The following is a 22,326-nucleotide window of genomic DNA, read 5'->3' on the forward strand; positions in this document are numbered from 1 at the left end:
AGGAAGAGGGATTAGAAAAGTAGAACAATGAAATTTGGTCCCAATATCTTCTAATGAAATCTATCACTTGAAAGCTTCTCAAAGCAAAGATGCATCTATAATGAAGAATTTTAGGAAACTTTCCAAGGTAGAAACGTTCTAGACAGGATGATGTAAAGAAGCACCTTCACCTCCCTTCTCTTTCCAGCCTGTAACACAAGGTAGTCTGTAAGTAATAGTGTGTAAGGCTATTACAGAACACTTGTAATGAGAAATAAGTGGTATAAATCTGGAGTATTAGCAACCAACCAAAATAATTCTACTTAGGCTTACCTCATGCAGAACCTTTCTTACTGACCAGATGTACTGGTAACACACTTGCATGCTATTAAGAATGATCTAGGGAGGGTAGCTGACAGCAGCACCAAGCAGCACTGGTTACAAACAGGCAAATATAACACGATAAAACTATGAAACTAGCTAGAAATCTGAGCCTGAGGTAGACTACAACAAGGTTTTTCTTAAACCTTTTTATATTTTCATCCATCCTCTCCAGCTTTCAACAAAAACCCATGGATAAGTTTTGACTATAACAAAGTATATAAAGATACTGTTTGCAGAGAATTTAGCTAAACAGTTGTATACTAGAGTATGATTACTTTTGTTAGTATATTTACAGGAAAACAGCTTTAATTTGTGAAAACTGAAAATGAAAAAAAAGTGTAGATAACATTGTTAAATAACACCTACACATGAAAAAATCTACGCTAACACAAATTTCCATTACACTGTTGTTATATTACAGGGTTAAACCTCCTATATTCATCTTATACTGAAGACAGCTACACAAATAGGGTCAGACATTTTATTGCAACTTCACATTGCAGAATTTCAATCTAAATCATTGTTTTTGTCATTGATTATAATTTATGTAACATAGTGTTTAAATACATAAGTTAGTAAAATATTAGACAAGCTATAAGTCAATGTAGAAGTTAAAAATGAACTATATATGGAATGTTGTATTGGACAGTCATGTGCTGAAATACTAACATCTATTATAATGAGGTTATTGATGTAGAGTTGACATATGACTTGATTTGCAGATGCCCTACTGACTAACCTTTTGCAACTATATCTCAGTGTAAACCTGTGGTAATTATTGCTGGGTAGGGAGAGTTGGTTTAACTGAACAATTTCTTTTGATGCATGTTGAATGTGATTGCCCCCTGGAGACTACAGGAGTCCCACATGTGTGAGTTATTACATAAATATTGAAGGGGAGAAAAAAAGGTGTACCGCAGCAAATTTTTCCTGCTTCCTATTGTTGCAGTTTTGTTTTTTCCAACACAATCTTTTTCTTCCAGTGCCTTGCCATATATGTCCTTTTCAACTAACAAGGCACTTATTAAAGCACATAGTAGAAATAATTTAACTAAAAATACTTGTCAGGTTTCTAAATAATTATGTTAGAATATAAAATTTCACTTTGTTTCCCTATCAAGATGTCCTGATTTTATTCTGGGGACCGAAGACAGTGAATTAACATTACTTAGACAACACTGAAAAACATTGTTTCTGACCTTATTGTAGAAACAGAAAGACAAGAGAGTCAGTACCAAGACTTCTTGACAGGGGATGCTCTGTAAGTCCTTCTAATAGTGCAAGTGTTGCATTAATAATTATATATGTTCTATAATACTGTGCACTTGCTTAAAAATCCAAAAGTAATAAGTTGGGATAGTTCTAAGAATAATATTAATGCTATTTTATATATACTCATATCATGCAAGTGTACTGTTCATGTCTTACCCACTAAACTTTTTATTATTATAGCTGGTTAGAACAACACAGCACAGAGCACTGAGTCACTTCTGTCAGCCTACCAATTATGACAATGGAAAAAAGATTTAAGAGACTGTGAGTCTGGTAGAAACTGATCTTCAAGTGAGATTTTCACAGATTGTCTATAGGGACGTTTTATAACAAGAGTAGTTTTGGCTTCTGGGGATTACAGTGCACAATGAAAACAAATGTCAAAGTAAATCCCCAAAGAAAAAAAACACTTCTGGTATTGATCCTCAGACCTACCAATCAACCTTCCTGCCCTCTGTAGACTCTCAAATACTTTTCTTCATCTGAAACCTTTTAGAAATATTTTCTTCAACATAATCTTAAACTACTGGCTGAAGTTCAACACATGTTTCAGCAATACATATGGAATTTATCCACAACTTCTGGAACTTCCACAGGCCAAGGAAGGAAAATTCCTCAATGTCCATCCATGTTTACAATGTAAATTATATTTATGTTATAAATCTGAAGATAAGTGCACTAGCTGTGCCTTCAATAGTCTTCACAGAATCATAGAACAGTTTAGGTTGGAAGGTACCTTAAAGATCAACAAGTTCCAAACCCCTTTATGTGTGTTTGAATTGATTAGTCTGATTTTTATACATATGTACTTCTAAACTGGTGATAATTTATTTAATATAAAGCACTATTCATTTATATTACCCACTGCTTGAGTCTCCACTCAAAGATATTGTTTATTGAACAGTTATCAATGCATCACAGAAAAGACAGCTTTGTTGAGTCTTACTTTTTCAACATGTCTATTAAAAAAACTATGTTCAGCTACATGAAAATTACTGCTTTAAGAAAATGCAATTCCTGTCTTTTTCCTAGATATTCACAAGAAAAAGTTCCCCCTGAACTGTGTGAAACTTAGAATAAGCTATACATTTTGCTGAAGACTGGACATTTTTGAGGTTACTGTTATTAGCTATAATCTATCCTAGCAAAATCCAGCTATAATTAGAGAAGCAGAAAAAAGCCAAAGGAAGTACCCATGAAACTAATGCACACAATTGTGTAATCTACTGTGCTAGGTTCTCCATTTGCTAGTACATAACACTTGCTTTATAAGGGTAAAACACAAACACTAATTTTCTTACAAATCGACGAAACTTCCACTTAACCACTCAAACACAAAACTTTAAAGTCACCAAGGAACCTACAGTCTAAAAACAGGAGGATAAAAGAACATATTTTAGCTTTCAAGCAATAAATTGAAGAGCATTCTGTAGATGTGTTGCAGAAAACTAGTATAGAATATTGACTTACATTTTTTGCATGTTAGTTCATTAAAATAATAGACTATATATGGAGAACCTAGCCAGAAATACCTCACTTGCATTTGGAATCAAATCACTTGTATAAAAGTATTTGCAACAGCTTGAACACATGTATCCTGTAAAAAACTTACAGTATCATGAATTTTTTAAAATAAGCTTGTTGGTTAAAATATTCCTGCACGGGCTACAATAATAAATAGGACTTCTACAGCACAAGACCATCACAGCCTTTGATCTTAAATGTCAGGTGCATCATTAAGCTTCTGCTTGCATTGAAGAAAAGCTCTGGTAAAATAAGTTTTTAACTCACAACAGCTATAATAAAAATAACTTTCTATCTAAAGCCCATGGGAACTTTAAAGGGAGAACTTCAGTCTAGCTGTAGTTTACCCCATCTTCTGAATTTGTCACTGAACTGGTTTCAAAACATTATGATTCTTTATTAACTTACACAAAGACTGAAAGGCTTGTTGCAGCTGACTCTTACAGACTTGCAAAGAATTCAGCTTCTGTTTCAAAATATTTGTATCTGATAACAGGTATCTTAGCAAGAGGTAATATCTTCACAAGCATTGCAGGCTGTATGTTTCTTTTGCCTCTGCATGTATTTCCAAAAGTCTATCTCCAATATATCTCACCTATGTGTTCTGATTGCTCAGAACATTGAGAAAGGCAATTCAAGAGCCGTCACCTGTTTCTCCTTATCCTCTGCCCACAGCTGAGTGGAGCAGGGAGCAATTCTACTCATCAGAGCTGGCACTTTGGGGAAACCAGAGAGGAACAGTGTAAAAGACAAAATCCCAATCTTGTCTCCATCTTCCCCCACAAAATGGCCAGCCTTCTGAAGACAGAAACTTACACAATCTCCTTAAGTACTTGGAATTCTCACTCTCACTTCCAGACAGGTATTGGTCCATGCTCAGATGCATCCTTAAACTGGAATTCACTTTTAATACAGTAAGTCATTATTTTAACATCTTAGAAGGTTGAGTTTTCTCACTACATGTGTATTTCAGCACAAATAAACACAAAGATGTGTGTTCACACAACAAATTATCTCCTGCCTTATGTCAGCTGCATACCCTAGTGCCTGTTTCCATAACAGTCACAACTGCTGCCTCTGTCTCTGAGCTGATTACACTGCTCTGTTCATTCTTATTTGCAAGACTTCCTCTTTTTATTAATATTGTCATTTCAAAATTTTTAAGACAATGCAGTAGGAAATACACAACATAAAGAGAAAAATTAGAATCAATTAATGCCAGGTATACCTCTTGTTTAGACCATGCTTCTATTTTATTTTAAAAGAGACAGACATAACATGTGGCAATGTGCTATGTCTTCAGTACATTTGGTATTTCTAGACATATTATGAAGATAAAAACTAGATGCTGCAGCACAGAGTGAAAAATAAAGAAACCAATCCAAGTTTAAGGATTCATGCTGACTAGCTGTGAAATCTCTTGGGAGCTATTTTTAGTGAGTGAGATACCACAGATACTCACATGGCAAGAATCAGACACCAGTAATACTAACTACTCAGTTTTTCTATCTCTTTTAATAGGACTTTCTCCTCATTATGTTTGAGTCATTACCTAAGACCGAATCTCCAGCCAATACAGAACAATTAAAAACTGGAAATCTTGCCTCTGTTTAAAAAAGTGAGATATTGACAACTGGAAAAATGTGTGTACAGTCTTTCACAGCACTTCACACTTAAGATCATTGATCAAGCGGCTGAAATCAATGAGAACTACACATTGTCTCACTCAAAAAAAGTTTTTTTAAGTGAAATATCTTTTGTCAGCATGTGAATTTCTGCTCAAAGAAAATTCACGCTACCTAAAAGAGAATTGTGGCAAATAACCCAAGCATGTAAAACATTAGGAGAGTCAAAGACACACTAGAGCAGCATAGGGTATTAAACTTCTTAACTTTGTTTTCAGGCTCATCCCTGCACCTCTCTTCTGACACGTGTGTGTCCAACCGCCTGCTTAAAGTTTCCACAAATAAGTGTCTCTGAACTAAGTACAGGTATGATCCCATAAGGTCCAATTCAGTTATTAGATTGATATTTAACATTTATGAAAAGTATAATCAAAGGCATACCTTTAATTCCTTTGAGGCTGTGTCATGAGACATTGGGGAATATTATTACATGCATATACTTATTGTTTACTCTAGAGAAAAGAAAGGACTATGATGTTATTGCAGCAGGTTTGAAAGTCAGAATCAAAACCAAACCTACTCAAGTTCTCAATGTTATGCAAATGTTTCCTTTCCAGTGTTACTGGAACAAACATGCTCCATACAAGAATCACGAAAAATGCATCTCAGGAAATAAACATCTTGCTTCTATAACATTTTGAGATCCTGCAAAGAGACTTGAGGACTTATGCACAACTTTGACATCATGCCTGTCATACCTGATATTTCTTAGCTCAGCATTTCTCAAAAGGCTTGTCTTTTTGAGACAGACAAAAAAGAGAAAAATGAAGGCATGTTAGATACACCGTTCTCAAAAAGTTTCATGACAAAGTGTTCAAGGGCCAGCTCTCTTGCTTTGGTGCTTTATGTAATATATGACCATCACATTTGGCAAGATTTTCAGAGGTCTGCCCTTGATTTGTGGAAGGAAAAAGCAGAAAACCTCACAACTATTCTGCATTCTCAAGAATTAATCTGAAGTCTGGTTCCCTGATGTTTCCAATTTTACAGTGATCCAAATAACCCCCTAAAACCACACCTGAAGCATCACTCACAATTATTGTTGATAGCTGAAGAAGACCAAAGTGAATTCCCTCCACAGGCATCCCAGGACACTCTCCATCACAGCAGTTGCCCCAGAGTGCTGCAAGATGGAGCCATCAGAGACTCAAACTTGACCTGCAAGCACTGATGCTAGGATATGAACAACCTTTAAGAGGCTTTTATCTAGAAATATAGTGAAAAGTGTCACGAATATACATGATTTTACAAGCCTCAGGAGCTAATACAGATTACTGAAGCTTCAAGGAAACTTCAGACTTCTGAACTTCTTTAAACCTACCAGAAAGTAGAAGAGGTAGAGCTTCAGCCTCTATGTGAGCTGTACAAACTGGATGGCACTGTAACTGATTGCTTTCAGATTTCCCTGAATGACTCCCTGAATGATCCATGGACTATTATACTAGCCTTCTTATTACATCTTTTCCAGTACTTCTGCAAAAGGGATTGAGTCTTGGCTGGAAAGAATGTAATTTGACCAGGCTAATTGCTCTTCAATTCTCAGCTGAGCTTATCACACCTAGCACATCACAGCTAGCCAACAAATACAATCATTACATCAGGCCAGAGAATTTTAGTATGTGCTTTAACAGCTCAATACATTATCCACAAATGTAACAAGCATGATATAAACACAAGTATTATGTGCTAGGAGTGCTTATAAACATAGTAGAAGGTATTATAAAGAATACCAAGAAGAGATAGTTAGACCATTATAGTTTACTAAGATGCTATTTCAGTATTTGTTGAACTATCAATTTTGTTTTTAATTAGCAAATTTATAGTACTCCCAGAAACTTGTTTTTCGAAGTACATAATTTTTCTTGGATCATATCTCTCTCCACAAATCCTACCTCAAACAAATCCTTATATCACTACCATTAAAACATTTTATAACTCAATATATTATTTGTAAACTGAAAATTAATACCAAGAGTGATCAAGTATTCTACTCTTTCAGATTATTCATTTAGTCAACTCTTATATCCCAATTCAAGTTCTATACATGTTCACATCACTAGAACTTCAGATTATACATTTCTTCCTAGGGAATGTATGATATCCTTGGGTTTGATAGGAAAGAAAATTACCCATTACCTACTGCATTATACGTGTCTTTTTGCACACATGGAAAAATAAGTTCAGATCTAGAACACTCACAAATGTAACTGCATACTCAGAGCTGTGGAAAGCAGGTGTGCTCCATCCCTGCACCCAGGCCTTTGTACCTAAATATTACAGGAGTAAATATCTCATGGCAAATATATTAAATAGTTTTATGTGACCAGGTACAAAAGGCTCAAACCAAAATCACTCTGAAATGACAAGCCATACAAGCCAGTAAAAATCACAACTGCATCAATCAGTGCTCATTCAATTTTTCTTAAAAGAAAAACCTTTCACGTTAAGAAATACTCGCACTTTAAACAACTCCACAGAGCAGGTTGTTGTTGTTTGGGGTTTTTTTCCAAACAGATCCTATGAAAAAATTTCCTTTGTGTACCAAGGCTAATTCACTGTAAGCTCTAGAGTTCATTTGGCTTTTTAACCCCTCAACTACCTACTTACGAGACTCATATAAAAACATGACTTGATGCTCACATCTAATATTTGTATCTAGCTTACACACATAAAAACAACATAATAGAGAAAAACTTTAAACCAAAGTAGTCTCCTACCAGCAGGATAAAAGCACATTAGAGTCTTGAAACCTCCACTACTTAATGTCAAACTCTGTTCACCTGCAGGGCTCATTCTAGTATTCATATAGAACAACTGAAAAATCTCTGAATGCTGTTATGATAGGGAAACCTCAAGCTCCCAGTCTATGAGGCAGGGACATGTTTCTGTTACCTGTAGAAGTAATATTATGTCCTTTTACTGGAACTATGAATTTTGTGATTCATTTTCTAAAGGAAACCCTAAGGAACTTCCACAGATAGTAACAATTCCTTTAGCTCACAAGAAGTACAGGGGAAAAAGAAAGCTCCCCATCTTCTTTAATCTTATTAAAGAGCCAATTGCTCAAGGACACAGGCTATCAAGCCCATTTTGGAAAGGGTTTCTTGAAGAAGTGAAATGGTACCTGCTAAACCAATACAACTCCGTATCTTAATTTGCTGGGGAAGGAAAAGCTGCCAGACGTTCAGGTTTGGCTGCTTTTTTCCATTCCTCTCCAATCACTTTGTTTCCTTACGGATTTACTTGAAACATCAAAGTGCTGTGGAGTCAAACTTCTATTTGCAACTGCATATCTTCAGGTTTTTTATGGCACAATCTATAAAGCCAATCAAATTATTTTCACCCAGGTGGATTTGCCTCCTCTCATTGATGCAGTGACAACGAGTCTAATTCACTAAAGCAGCAAACTGCAAAGAGAGAACACATCCAGCCCTGCATGGACACACTGCTCGACATTAAGAAAGGCATGGGAAGAAATAAGCCAAGGAAATGAGGGAAAGTTTTAGACACAGGAAACTTGTTATGGCAGCAAACTGCTGGAAGCAGCTGATTGCCTGCTTTGCTTATGTCAGGGGAGGCAGGATTAGCTGTCCCAGCATGTCAGCAGCACTGACAACCAGCACTCACTCCCTCTTGTTGTCCTTGCAGCTAAGGGAGGTAGAGTTGGAAATGCAGAGCACCTACTGATAGGCAGAAGCAGCATGTGAGGCTTAAATTCCAACTCTTAGAATTTTTCCAGAAATCTATTATATTAAGCAGATCAAGGCAATATTCATATTTTGCAGTGTAAATTAGACTTGCCTATAAACACTGAGTATGGAGACATGGATGTCATTGACAGACATCAATACTTCTCAGTGTTTCTTCTTGGTCAGATCTCAGAGTATGATTTTTAAGTCAAGCATCAGACGTGTTGCGGTCTTTAATACAAATCCCCTAGCGTGTAATGTACTATTCAACCAGATCAGCTAATTAACCTTCAAATCTCAATACCTGAACTCAGTAACTTAAAAACTGTAAAAATTATCCTAGGTTCAAAGTTCAAAGTCTATCTTAAATAAAAAAGATAAGAGAACCTTTTCTTTCCAGCTCTAAGAAAAAAGTTGCTGATGTAGTAACTGTGCAGTAATGATTATAAGACATCTGTCAGATGAGACAGCTATAGCTGTCTCCAGTGCTCCTCTATGTTACATCTAAGTACATAAGATAAATATTATCTTTGGTGATGATTCTGAATTCACCATTACCCTGTTGGACAACACATTCTCAACCTTTTAATCCACTACTAATTAACAGAGATCAAATCACACTCATTAAATTATCTGATTATGCAACCAGATTATTATATCCCTGCTGATAGAAAATTGCACTCCCCGAGCCATCAGCTTTTTGTGGGAAGAGATTCATTACACATGCACAACCTGGAAGACGCAGAGTGAAACAGAACTGAAACATAAACTCACTTGTAAGTGTTGAGAGTTGTCAGTCATGTTGTCTTCTCGCCTACGAACTTCTTCCAACAACTGTGCATTCTTCTTTTTCTCCATTTGTTGATTGTGCTTCAGGTTGGCAACCTTCTTGTTTTGGTCCTTCATATGTCTAAGAATTGTATACATATGCATCAGTGTTAATGACTGCAACCACTTCTCTATAAATTAACTGGTGAATATGACAAGATATCAATTCTCAAAGACATACATGTATTCCAAACATCAGATATAAGCAATAAAACTTCATCTTGCTTTCAAGATGGCATAACAAAATAGTTTTAACACCATTAGATTATACAAGGGTAAAGCAATTACTGCAGCCTACGAGATTTTTTTTTTATCATTTGCTCTCAAATATTCATACATGTTCTAAGAGCTATGTGGAAAAACTGCTGTAGCAGAGGAAGGTTATTCAACAATCTTTACACACAAGTGAGTTTGGGAACAATTTTAATGAGTGCTTTAAGTAGCATTAGTTTCAAAGGAAGTAAGAGGTGAAGGTGATGAGTAATGAATGTTGTGGAAATTCTAATTTTGAAAACCTGAACTATAAATACAACATTTCTGAGGATTAAAGTGTGATGGGGTAGAAGGTCAGGTCATAAAGATGCCATGAAGAATAAAGATGCCTTTACAAATACTTTGTACATAACAAAAACATTACATTTCTATCTTTTTAGAACAATTACACTTCTTTCTTCAAAATTTTATCAACAGATAGACTTAAAACTTCTAATGAAAATGAATCCATCTTTACAACTCTTACATATATTTTCTGTTAAGACAATATCCAAGTTTTTTTTAAAAAATTGTTTCACTGTTTATCTTTTGCTGTGGATCTTCTTTTCTGATACTTAGCATACATCCTTTTAAGAAAGAAGGCAAACTAATTTTGCCTGGCAGGCATGGAAAAAATATCCTTGCTCTAATGCTTTCTACCTGCTTGGTTCCTTAGTTCTTATTTTTCCAACTTTCTTTGACTTTAAGGAATTTGCTCCCTTTTATCTATATAAAAATAAAGTCATGTGCAAATTCCTAATGAGATCTACTCACTAATCCTATTTTGGCAAATTAAGAGAATATTATTCAATGCCCAAAAGGATCACTGAAAATGTCTCCCTTGATTTAGAACTTTCAGTGAGAAAGAAAAAAGTTACAGAATACATTTCTTGCATCAATTTTATTAAGCTAAAGAAACTAGGTCGTTTTATATTTAGTTGTGTCACCGGTTTATTTGTCCTAACACTGTTTTTTCAGTACTTATTTATACCGAAAAATTAACAATGAATCTCTAAACAAAAAAATGTGCCATGCTATTAAAATTCTTAGGAGGCACTTCATATACAAGGTTGTAGATACAGTACAGAAACATTAATCTGTTATTAAAATGTGACTTCAACTTGCCTAGAAAAATAAAACTGGATACAACTAAGTAAAATCAAAATCTTCATTTTTAAAAATAATTTACATCCACCTCTGAGATACATTTTTAAAGTATTTGAAAAGGAGATTTATCCACAATTTATCATTGTGTTCAAGCTTGCATCATCTTGTTAAGGAGCAAACAGATAGATTAGCCTCATTATCTGTTTACAGCATTTTTCTTTTATATTATTTTTAATGCTAGAAATAAAATTCATGAATACTGTACATATCGTGAAGCTAAAAGAATCCCCAACAAGATGTTGCTTCCAGAAAATAGACCAGTTTCAGAAAAAAACTCCAAAGCCATCCTTTTAAATTTTACTTAAGTTTAGTACAATCATTTTAATATTACACAAAACAGTGTCTGAAAGATGAACAGCTGAGCTTCTCCAGGTTGAAGAAACTGGTTAGGAGTTAGCATTTTGTAATGCTAGAGACTTTGAGCCCTTAGCCCGTACCTTCCTTAAATATTCTCAAACATCTTTTATAGCACCCAGATACAGTTGTGATAAATTATACACCTAAGGCTCTCTCCCCATAAGAAAGACCTTTAGCAAAAAGACAAAATTCCTAAGAAACAACACCTTTTTCCTCAGCTTAAAGACGTCACCAGTACAGCACTCCAGCTGCCTCTTTGTAGATTTCTGACATCATATTTAAATCCAAAGTTAAGCTGACTTGAGAACAGACAGTACACAAGAGAATGCTGAGAAGAAGCCTGCCTACATGAGACCTATCAAAATAGACCTAGGAGTATAGAATAAATCATAGTATTTTATCAGATTCATAAAAGAGGTTAAATGTCTGAAAACCAAGACATTCTGCCACAGGTAACCAGTAATAAGCAAGCAATATGACTGTGCTAAAATCAGCAGCGAAATGTCTAAGTTACACCAACAGATTAATAGAAAAACAACCAGAAATTACATGTTCCACTTTAAACTTGTTTCTAGGTCTTCAGGAATACATTGGGTTTAGCCATTGATCTATTTTTCACTTATGTTCCTTTAGAGTGATGCCCTTTGTCTTGCTATATCAAGTATTCAAATATACATGAGATGCTCTGTGCAACCCCAAATGAAGATCAGTTCTTTCATGCTGCATAATTGTAAGCACAGACCTAATCAGCATGAAACCAAAATGAATATCAGAAAAAATACTTTCAGAACTTCATATATAAATGTAGCATTCAGCAGAAATTTTGCCAGTGTAATACTACTTTGTGCTGCTAAAATATAAAATGGTTTCCAATTTAATGCTGAGTAAATGATAAATTAATTTATATTTAATCTCTGTAAGAAGTTCAATTTTATGCCAATGCTAACTGCTTCTTTCATCACCCTTCCCCCTCACAACTTCCCATTTCAGTTTCCGTCTAACGCCACACTGAAAAGTAGAATATGGTAAAGCAGCGAAGCAAAACATCTGGTGCCTGTGATATGCAAAATCTTGAAGAGAAGGAAATAAAAGAAAGCTGTGTCGTAGCCTCTCTTTCTTCCACCACTGACTACATGCCTACGGAAATGAAAAGAAAATGCTGCAGCTAAAAAGCCCAGCTGAGTAGTTGCTGCATTAAAGGTACAGGAGGAGTTCAATAGAGGAAATAAATACAAGAACATATTCCTCACTATTATTATTAATTATTATTATCTTTTCTGAAACAAATATATGAAATATAATCCTTGATCCAGTATATTTTTCAAGTACTCTCACTCTGGTATTTTTTCACATGGCTCTGTTCCTAAAAAGCTTTTGAATAAAACAAAGATTAGAAATAAAAATTATGCACACTAACTGGGAACAGCACACAGTCAGCAGAAAATACCAGAGGTCTTTACCATACAGGATATAAAATATCCAGATAGTTTAGTAGTAGCTATGCTGATGTATACAGTTGAGTCTACATTATTCTTTATCATGAGGAATAAGTTTCATGTGTTCTGCTACACTGTCTCAATTTAAAGTTCTAAGATCACAAAATTCATTAGACAGAATAAAATAAATCAAACACTACTGTTTAAGATATGTGTCTTCAAAATCTGAAATGTAAACTGTAACAGGTAATGATATTCTGGTACTAAAACGTATGCAAAAGTATTCTTTGGTTGATGGTGTAACTGCCTCAAAGCAGCAAGATGAAATCCACAGCTTTCTGAGTTTCCACATTGTTATAGTTCATTTTGAAGTTGGGTCCCTATTATCTTAGAGTGAGCTAAATTCTTTAGAATCATTATATGGTCATCTCAAACTAATTATTATAGAACAGTAATTGTTACAGAATTTGTAATTTTACAAACTTCACATACCTCAAAAAACAGTCTTCAAACTAGTTCTAAAGCACTCAAGCCCAGAAGACACCAACACCACGGTACCAATGCCCCTTTTGGCTTACAGAAATTATGATCTGAGCTCATAACATTTAAGAAGGAAAAAAGCAGTCTAAAATGCAGTCTAAAAAGCAGTGTGGATGACTAACACTTTACACAGTTCCTAAGCTTGGCCAAACATTAAAATGTCTGGTTAATGACAGTTTTTCAGATAACAAATTTAAATTTGTTTGCATTCCTATGGTTATAGCCAGTCTGCTCTTGTCATAAAATATCTAGCAGCTTCATCTATGGACAAAAAAACCAAAACAACAACAAAAACCACAAACAAACAAAACCAATTTAGAGTCAAGCTAAGTCACCTTCAATTTGGAGCTAGAATGTGAGCACATCTTAAATAGAAATAAATAAATAAACAAGTTCTGTTCTGTTCCACAGTTACAAACTGAAGGACTTCATGGGCACATTCCAACTCATTTGATTATTCAATAAAGAGGAGCAATATCCAGCAAACACCCATGCCATATAAGTACTAGAAAACTGGAATACAGGAATTTAATAAAGAGATGAAGAACACCTTATATAAGAAAATATTCCAAATAACATTTGATTCTTCTAGTACATTAGAATTTCTCTCATTCCTGATGAAGATAAAAAGATGACATATAATAACATATGTCTCTAGAAACTACTTTACTGTGCATTAAACTGAGTTTATGAACTTTTTTAAACCTGCAGCTATGCTACACCAGTAAAAATCAGCTAGTTGTAATTCCCCATTATTCCTAAATCCGCCTGATCTGGGATAATTTCCAATAATCTTTCTCAACAAGCAGAATGCTGTACAGCCATTAATTTCCATCTCAACTAGACACTAGACTTGAGATCAGGTATCTAAACCTCAGCAATGCCTGTACCTCTTTATCTCAGCATCCAGCTTTTTCAGAAAAACAGCCTTGAGCCCATCACCACAAGAATCAATACAACTGCAGCAACTCAGATTTCTAATACTGAAGAACCACTCAAGTATGACTGCTAAACATTAAGTATGTTTAGAACGTTATAGACCCAAACAAGACAGGTAAAGGGAAAAGACAAAAAAAACCTCCTTAACAGCCCTGTGGCTTTTTCTCCTATGAAGTCTGAACCAAAGAACCTAGAGCCCCTTAATCTTGCTCTACAAACTACACGATGCCCTTACATCAATTACCCTGTTCACTCTGTTCCGGTTTTCATTTGAAATGTCTTTGTAAGAAATAGACATCGGTTCTTGCCAGTGTGACTATCACTGACTGTAATAAGTACATTTCACCATGTTCATTTCTGGGTTTTTTTTCTTGCTCTTCTGGAATAGCAAATTGTTCTAACTACAGTACATTTAATTCCTTCAGTCCAACTTTTCAAGACAATTATTAAGATTTAGTTTCTGCATACATGTATCTTTCAGATTTCATTTCACAGGAGTAACTGTTGTCTAAATTTCAATGCTTTCATCTCTGATAGTTATAGAAAATAACACTATTTCATTGAATTCCTGCTTTAATTAGCCACCTGGGTACCTTGGCCAAAAGGACGGTAATCTAAGCCAAAAATAAGTGTTACATGCTCAGTTTAGCCTTTAGTTTGTTTCATAAAGATTTTTTTTTTTTCCTCTCAAAGAATCCAAAAAATGCAGACATGCAAATTACCCCCCAGAGCAAAATCTGTAACATTTTCTAGAGGAATGTCTCTAATTTTCATCTCAAAAAACAACATTAAAATGGGATGAGCTATCTGAAAGTCAATAAAAAAATTCTCCAGTACACTAGGAACCTGTACTCCTCAATGAATTATAAAAATAAAAATAAAAAAATAAAAATGCAGTGCAATAAACTTAGCAAAGAATGTTTTTTTGGGGGGAAATATGAAATATAAAAATGTAGTCAAACCAAGTAATTTCTATAAAATAAGAAAGTCTCAAAAAAACATCTTAAAGTTTAATCCAGTACACACTTTAAACAGTTAAACATCTTCATCTATTATTCTAGGCATGCACTGGGTAGAATATTACCATCATTACTTGATTTTTTCTTTAACATGTCATCTCTTTCTCCTTTATAAAGAGCCCAAACCTTTACAAACAATTAACGTATGTGGGCGATAAAATTAATCTTAGCATTTTACTAAGCACTCTGGATCTCAGTAGCTAGTCATGCAGAAGACCTGATCCTGTAAATCCTGTCCATGTGAAAGTCCATTCTGAAACACATTACTGCAGTAAGACTCAGTAGAAATATTTCCAACAGTTGCTCTCACTGTCTTAAAAATAGGTTCTCATTTGATTTATTGAGTCAAAACTGAAACAAAAGCATAAGGGCAATTCATTAAAATTCAGATCCAGCCCCATTGAAATCCGTAAGATATAATTTTCATTAGGATATGCACAACATTAGGCATTGTTTCTGACATTTTCCATGACTACAAATGGGGATTTGCCACTACCAATCTATAAACCTGAAAAACAAAGATGGGTTGGACTCCAGTAAACTGCAATCACAAGAGGGTTACTGACTGACACATTCCTGACACAAACGTGCAAGGACACTGTTCATTCACTTACAACCCACAGATGGGTTTGCCTGGGGAAAATACGTACTGTCATGATAAGAAACCCTACAACCATGACAGGCTGAAATTTTGATACGACAAAGAAAACACAACATACCTCAAATAACCATCAATTTTTTAGATGAAAGTTTCATGCTTGACTGCTAAATTTGTTTCATAAGTCATACTTAGGCATTCTAAGATTTATGATATTCTAATAAAGTACTAAGTAGTATCTTCCTATGCTGTCATTTGCATTTGAAAAACAACTTTCATGTTTTGTTTTGCCTTTTTAATCCAGATTCCGTAACCTAAAAAATTATCAGAATCATAAATGTCTTTTAAAACTTGAGAGGGGGGATTCTTATTCTTAATCTTTCTTATTTTCTTTTTGTTAACTAATAAAATTGTCATTATGGTAAAAAAAATAAAAGAATAACTTAGATGCAAAACCTAAAGGAAATATCACAACAATTAAGAAGTTAAATTACAATGATGCAACCAGCATGTCCAGCAGTGCTGAGCTCTAAAATAAATGGATAAAAATCACTGACTCTCTTTTTAGTGAAGCAGGTGATGCTCAGAAGCTAGATTGCTCATACAATTCAGACCAAATCACTCATCTAGCTTTATGCCCTAATAAAAAATGGCAGAGACCACTAATACAACATATTCCTCCCACAAAACAAGGAACATATGTAAAATGGAGTCTAAGAATGTTCCAAAGCTATAATTAAGGAATTTACCACTACTAATATGTTAACCCCTCCAGAGTAATTATTTCATTTGATAACACTATACAATGCACCCAAATTCTGAGAATATAAGTGGTCAGATAATTGTCTGCCTTCAAGAAGACATGGCTCTTAGTGATTCTTCTGGAACTGAAGTATAACATTGGCATAAGTCAGTTCCATTCTCTAGTGCAAAGCCATTGTGTCATAAAAAAAAAAAAAAAACAAAAACTTTTTACTACTTCTTTTGAATGTGTGTATCTTTCTGCTTTTAATGTGAAAATTTGGCAGACCAACATAAAAAGGTCAGAGATTAATACAGACCACTATATAGGCACGTGAGTAAAGTGTTTTGAATGAAAACTTCCTAAGAAAAAAATAACTCCTCAATTTTTGTAGTAAAGTGAAATGCCCAGAATTACTAGGTAAGATAAATTAATTTTAGTATATTCAATGTTTTAATTACATCCTGAGTTCCTCTTACCAATGCATTATATAGCTATTCCAATTTCACTCAAAGGAGCAACCTTGCAGTCCACACAGATCTACAATTCTCAAAAAAAAAGACAAGGTGATTCTACTACTGGGTTTAAATATATATGTATGTCCACAAATGCAAATGATCCTCTTTTTCTTATTAGTTTTTCCTCCCTTTAAATCTCAGTATTTCAAATTTTTAAGCCTGGTTTAATATTTCTTAACACTCAGATTGTGATGGTCCTTCAGTGTGACAACTCTTTTGCTTCCAAATGCACCACAAAAAGATATTGTTGCTTTAAGAGAACCAAGAACCCTGCCTACTAAGAATAAAGTGAGTGTCACAAAAGTCACTGAAACATTTCTCACCTCAATGACAAAATTGTGGGAGGAAGGATTTACCTAACACACAATCTGGGAAGTTTTCCAAAATCCTTTTTTTTTTTAAGAAGTGTTTAGTCTGACACCATTCCCTCCAAAGCCCTAGAGAGAGGCTAGAAATGAGGATAGTGCATGAATGAAAAAGACCTCCTAAAATCCTGTTCCAAATTATGGTTCGTATCACTTGGTTTCAACACATATCTGCACTGCAACCACTGAAACTCCAATGCAGTACATTGCACTACTGTCTTTCTCAGCACATTCCTACTGGCTGACATTTTATATGAACATGTGTGAAATCTGTACCAGAAGACTCATCTGTCACACATCTCTCTCACACACCAAGGGTTGTTTGCATTTTCTTCTGATGTTGTTCTTTAAAAAAAAAAAAAAAATACATACTGCTGATGACAAGACACTAGATGAGAAGGATATTTGATCTGATTTAATACGGCAATTGCTTGATCAGCTATTTTATTAATTTATACCATTAGTGTTAACTGTAACCAGTAACTGGAAACAGTTTGTTGCTAATATGTGCACACCCAGGAGCTGTAGTCTTGCTCCTGCTTCATCAGGTCCTTTCCAGCTGTTGTCCAGGTAAGCTTTCTTCTATTTTATTCTTTTCCTTTAAAAAGGAAAAACCTTTAAAACACCACCAACTCCTGACTCCGTCCAGCTGTGCTCTGCATCTAGTGGCTCCACAGCATGCCCAGCTTAGCCTGACAGCCACAGGGACCAAACCTCCTCTGCTGGACTTCATGTTTCATTGCAACTTCCTTCTAAATTACATATTTTGACTGCAACTCCTGGCTCAACCTAGCAGTTCTCAGGATCAATCCAGCCATTATAATTCAGTATATAAATCACACTTTCCATGCTTTTGCAGTAACCTCTTCAGACCTTCAAACAAATCAGGTACACTTTGTATGATTTTTATAAATTCTGACTGGAGCATTTCAATCCAGTCCCAATCACATTGTCCATGCAAGTTGCTCCTGCATTCTGGAAGGAAAAAATGCAAGCAGAAGAAGTGGTTCCACCAACAGCCCAATTCCTAAATTTAGTTCCCCTGTCTCTTTTCAGTCACAGCTTTTTGAGGGTAAGCTGTTCTATCTCACAGTGATTCTTCATACACACACCCCTCCCATTGCACGCAGGGAATCCTGACAGCATCGTACCTAGACAGTCACCAAGCTCCCCAGAGGAGTTGCTCTGTGGCTGCTTTAGTCACACATTCAAGAGCTAGAGAAATTCCCTCCTTGGATTGTGCCCCTGGGGAAAGCTAGTGGAAGCATCAGGCCTAGAGAAGCATAAGAAATATTGCTCTGTTGTGAAATTAGTAACTGTGAAAAGGGAGGAGTAACAGTTCCTTATGTTCTCTCTTTCCCAACACAGAACTGTGGTGTCAGGTACAGCCCAATCCCAAGTGGATGCCTTCCTTTCAGAGATAACAGAGCTCCTTCCTCTTCATGTAATTTATGCTGCATATCCATTTACTTCCATTGAGTATTTATGCTCCAAACAATAAGGGAAAAAAAAAACAAAAAACCACATCACTGAGAAATTACAAAATCGTTTTCTTTTTGTGAATAATCCACTTAGAGTTGCCTCAGAAATTTATTTATTTTTTTTACTTCTACACACCTTTTAAGGAAACTGCAAGGAAAAAATACAGAACTGAGCAGACAGGTTCAGCAGTAAGTGGGACAAAAAATGAACAATAACACATTGTCCTCTCCCAGGGACTCATTTATGTATTTTAATTGTTTATCACTATGATTTCTCCTTATTTTGTAATATACTATTGTTTTATTTCTTTTTTATAAGAAAGTGGAATTCCAAGGAAATAAATTTTATATTTTCCTATTTCTTAAATAAAATTAAATGTAAATTTACACAAATTCAAAAACCACACATGTAATCACCTAAATCTAAATAACCTCAAATCTTCATCTCTTTCAAAATGTTTAAATATTAAAATGTTCACAACGTTTAAAAGTTTGTTCTGCATATGTAGCAAACAGACTAAAACAGAAAGATATGACAACAATCTGCCTGTTATCCAATGTCACAACTATGTTTCTCACTCAGAATAACCAGTCTCTCAAAAGAGTAATGTATATCACAGATTCTCTCAGTTTTCATTACTACACTATCTCATTTTCTCCAGGGAAATTATCTTTGAACAACATATCACTCTGCCCTTGGAACCATCAAACTGACATTTGACAAAACTGTGGAAGGCTCGCAAGTTAAATTTAAAACTCTGTTAAACCTTGCCTTACACATCTCATTGAGCTCTAACCTCCCATGGAAACAAATAGGAAGGGCAGCATCAGAGGCTGGTGGGAAAGTTTCTAGCACTGGTCAGTATATTATACACGGAAAAAATATCCATCTCCCCTTTATCTGCAAGCAGAAAAGTTCAAGGAGTATATAACCTGCTGTAACATAAAGGGAAAAAAAAAAATAGGTTACTGTACTGATCTTTGTGCTCAGAACAATTTGTGTTGTATAAACAGATGCACATTGTGGTGGAGTTTTGCCAATGTATTCAATGTTCTTGTTTGCCACCAGTATCAACAGCCTGTCATGGTATAAAACAGATGCAGCATTTTTCAAATCATTCTAACCCTATGTAAATATGGATTAATAAAATGACAGCTAAGAACATATTGATTAGCAGGAATTAAATAAATTAATAGGCCATTATCTTAAATTAAGTTTTGACCTTAATTATGATTGAAGCTGTGAAAACTTAACACTTCACTGAAATCCCACAATAAACTAATCATATGCTACAACTTATCTAGGACTCGAGGGATGAAAGTTGGCAGGATTATGAGGACAGTCTGCTTCAGCAAGGTCAGCTGTTTTTTAGGTCAATAAAACATAACAGAAATTGCACCTCAACTGCTAAACAAATGTTTCTGCATACCAACCATTGAATTCCTGTGAAATCAACCATAATGACAACCTCATCACATAATACCTTTCTTTAAGCACTTTCTGGCTAGATTTTCAATCAATGCTGAGTATGTTCTGATAGAAATGTCAGAGTGGTCACATTCAGACAATTTCAGCATAACCAATTCCAGAGTAGAAGCATTTAATTAATTTCTGGAAGAAAGAAAGATGTATTCTGAAAATAAATTGTTTAAGAATGTTTATAATTCAGCTGTCATAACTATCCATTCAAGCACATTAAAATGTCCTTGTAGTAGACAGACAATAAGAAGAAATTGTTCATCTGATTCATTACTGCGGTCAATAAGACTCAAATTTAAGAAACAAAATTTTCCCGCTGGAAAATCATAGAATCATCATAGAATCTTAGGAGCTGGAAGGGACCTCGAAAGATCATCTAGTCCAACCCCCCCTGCCAGAGCAGGGTCCCCTAGAGTACATCACACAGGAACGCATCCAGGTGGGTTTTGAATGTCTCCAGTGAAGGAGACTCCACAACCTCCCTGAGCAGCCTGTTCCAGTGCTCTGTCACTTGCAACTGTGAGGTTGCACACATTATAAAGGCAGATCAGATCTTTGCCACAATTCTAGTCAAATGCGCTGCATGGCAACCTCATACCTGAAACCATATCTGCAGATGCAAAGCTTTGGTATCTAAAATCCACTTGGGAGAGCTTTGCAGCATTCACCCTCCTTTAAGAAGTAAACTCTTTCTACATTGATAACGATTGAAACCCAGGTCTGTTTCTGCTGGAAGCAAAGTTTCTTTGGTACAGGACACAAGTTTCAACCACCAACTTACAAAAATAATTAAAAAAACAGCTTAAGAGTGTAGAGCTATCTGAAATATCTGCCATGGGGAAGAAAAAAAAATAATAATTAAAAGTTGCCTTGTGAAATGAATAGGGAAAGGAAGAAGCAGACAAATCTGTAGTCCAAGTCATATGAAGTTATTAGTTTCTAAAATACCAATAAGGTGTTTTAAGACGTCACTAAAACACATTTTACAGTAATTCATGAGCATGAGAAAGAAAAATGAACTTCAGGGCTTACTAAGAGAACATTATGTTGACTGTAGACTGCAAATCATCATAATTCTTCATCAGATTATAAGATTACTGCAAACCAGTGCACAAGCACAAACACAAGGATTAGCTAAACTAATCTAAAACCTAGAAGAAAGCAAAATATGAATCTGACTAGAGGATGCTATATACAAACACAGCATGTAGAAGAGACACACAGGTACATCTCTCTTGCAGTTATGTGCTGGTTCAGACTCTGGCCAGCACAAACAGCAAAAAGTTTCTAAACCAGAAGCCAAACCCCTCCAACTCATCCTATCATGTTTCCAATAAGAGAAAAAGTGATGATAGTGAAGTCAGTTTCTGATCTTAAACTATAAATCTCTCCGTATAATCTTATTGTTCCATCCACTACCTACTGGTTTGGACTGTCTACTAAAAAGTTATTCCCATTGTTGAAGTCCCTAAACAAAGATAATAAAAAGTTAATAAAACTTAAATAAGAAAAAAACATTCACACAAAACAACATATAAATTGAATATGTTGTTAATAAGCATTTTTTTCTTACAGACTTTTGACAAAAGCATTCACTTGCTGTAAAGTTTCTGATCTAGAAAAAACTAGAACAAAAACTTCACAATAGAGACAAGCAGAATAAAAACAAAAACAACAACAAAAAAAGAGACAAGTAGAAGTTATTAGTATGAAATCAAAATGGCCAAATAAATGAAGCATCAATGAAAACCTTCACTGTGGAAGGAGCAATTAAATAGGAGAGCAGAAAATACTGACCTGGAAGTCAAGCTGGTTCGAGCAGGGAAGAAAGCAGCAGTGTGGAGAAAAACATAAGGAGGAAGACAGCAAAAGAGAATAAAGGGAGGAACACATTAGTTCTTTAAAAACATGACAACCAACAGCAAATTTTATTAAAATAAAATAAAAGGAAAGGGAGGAGAAAGCAAGAAGTAAAATAAAATTTCTATAGCAATATGACCTTTTTCTGTACTAAATAAAACAAAAAGTTCAAAGTAAAATGTCACCTTGACATTTGTGGACTGTGGAAAAC

At 35.0% G+C, this 22,326-nt stretch overlaps 1 protein-coding gene across 1 annotated transcript in view; it reads right to left on the bottom strand.

Moving 5' to 3' along the window:
• The window catches only part of ERC2 (ELKS/RAB6-interacting/CAST family member 2), a 306,680-nt gene that overhangs the window by 115,412 nt on the left and 168,942 nt on the right, over nt 1-22,326 (bottom strand). The window contains exons 12-13 of the mRNA XM_009993503.1: nt 22,053-22,064; nt 9,308-9,443 (exon numbers count right to left, since the gene is read on the bottom strand). Of these exons, the coding sequence (XP_009991805.1) occupies nt 9,308-9,443; nt 22,053-22,064 (148 nt within the window). The remainder of the gene's footprint in view (nt 1-9,307; nt 9,444-22,052; nt 22,065-22,326) is intronic.

Source organism: Chaetura pelagica, unplaced genomic scaffold (assembly GCF_000747805.2).
Source record: "Chaetura pelagica isolate M959 unplaced genomic scaffold, ChaPel_1.0 scaffold630, whole genome shotgun sequence".
Lineage (NCBI taxonomy): Eukaryota > Metazoa > Chordata > Aves > Apodiformes > Apodidae > Chaetura > Chaetura pelagica.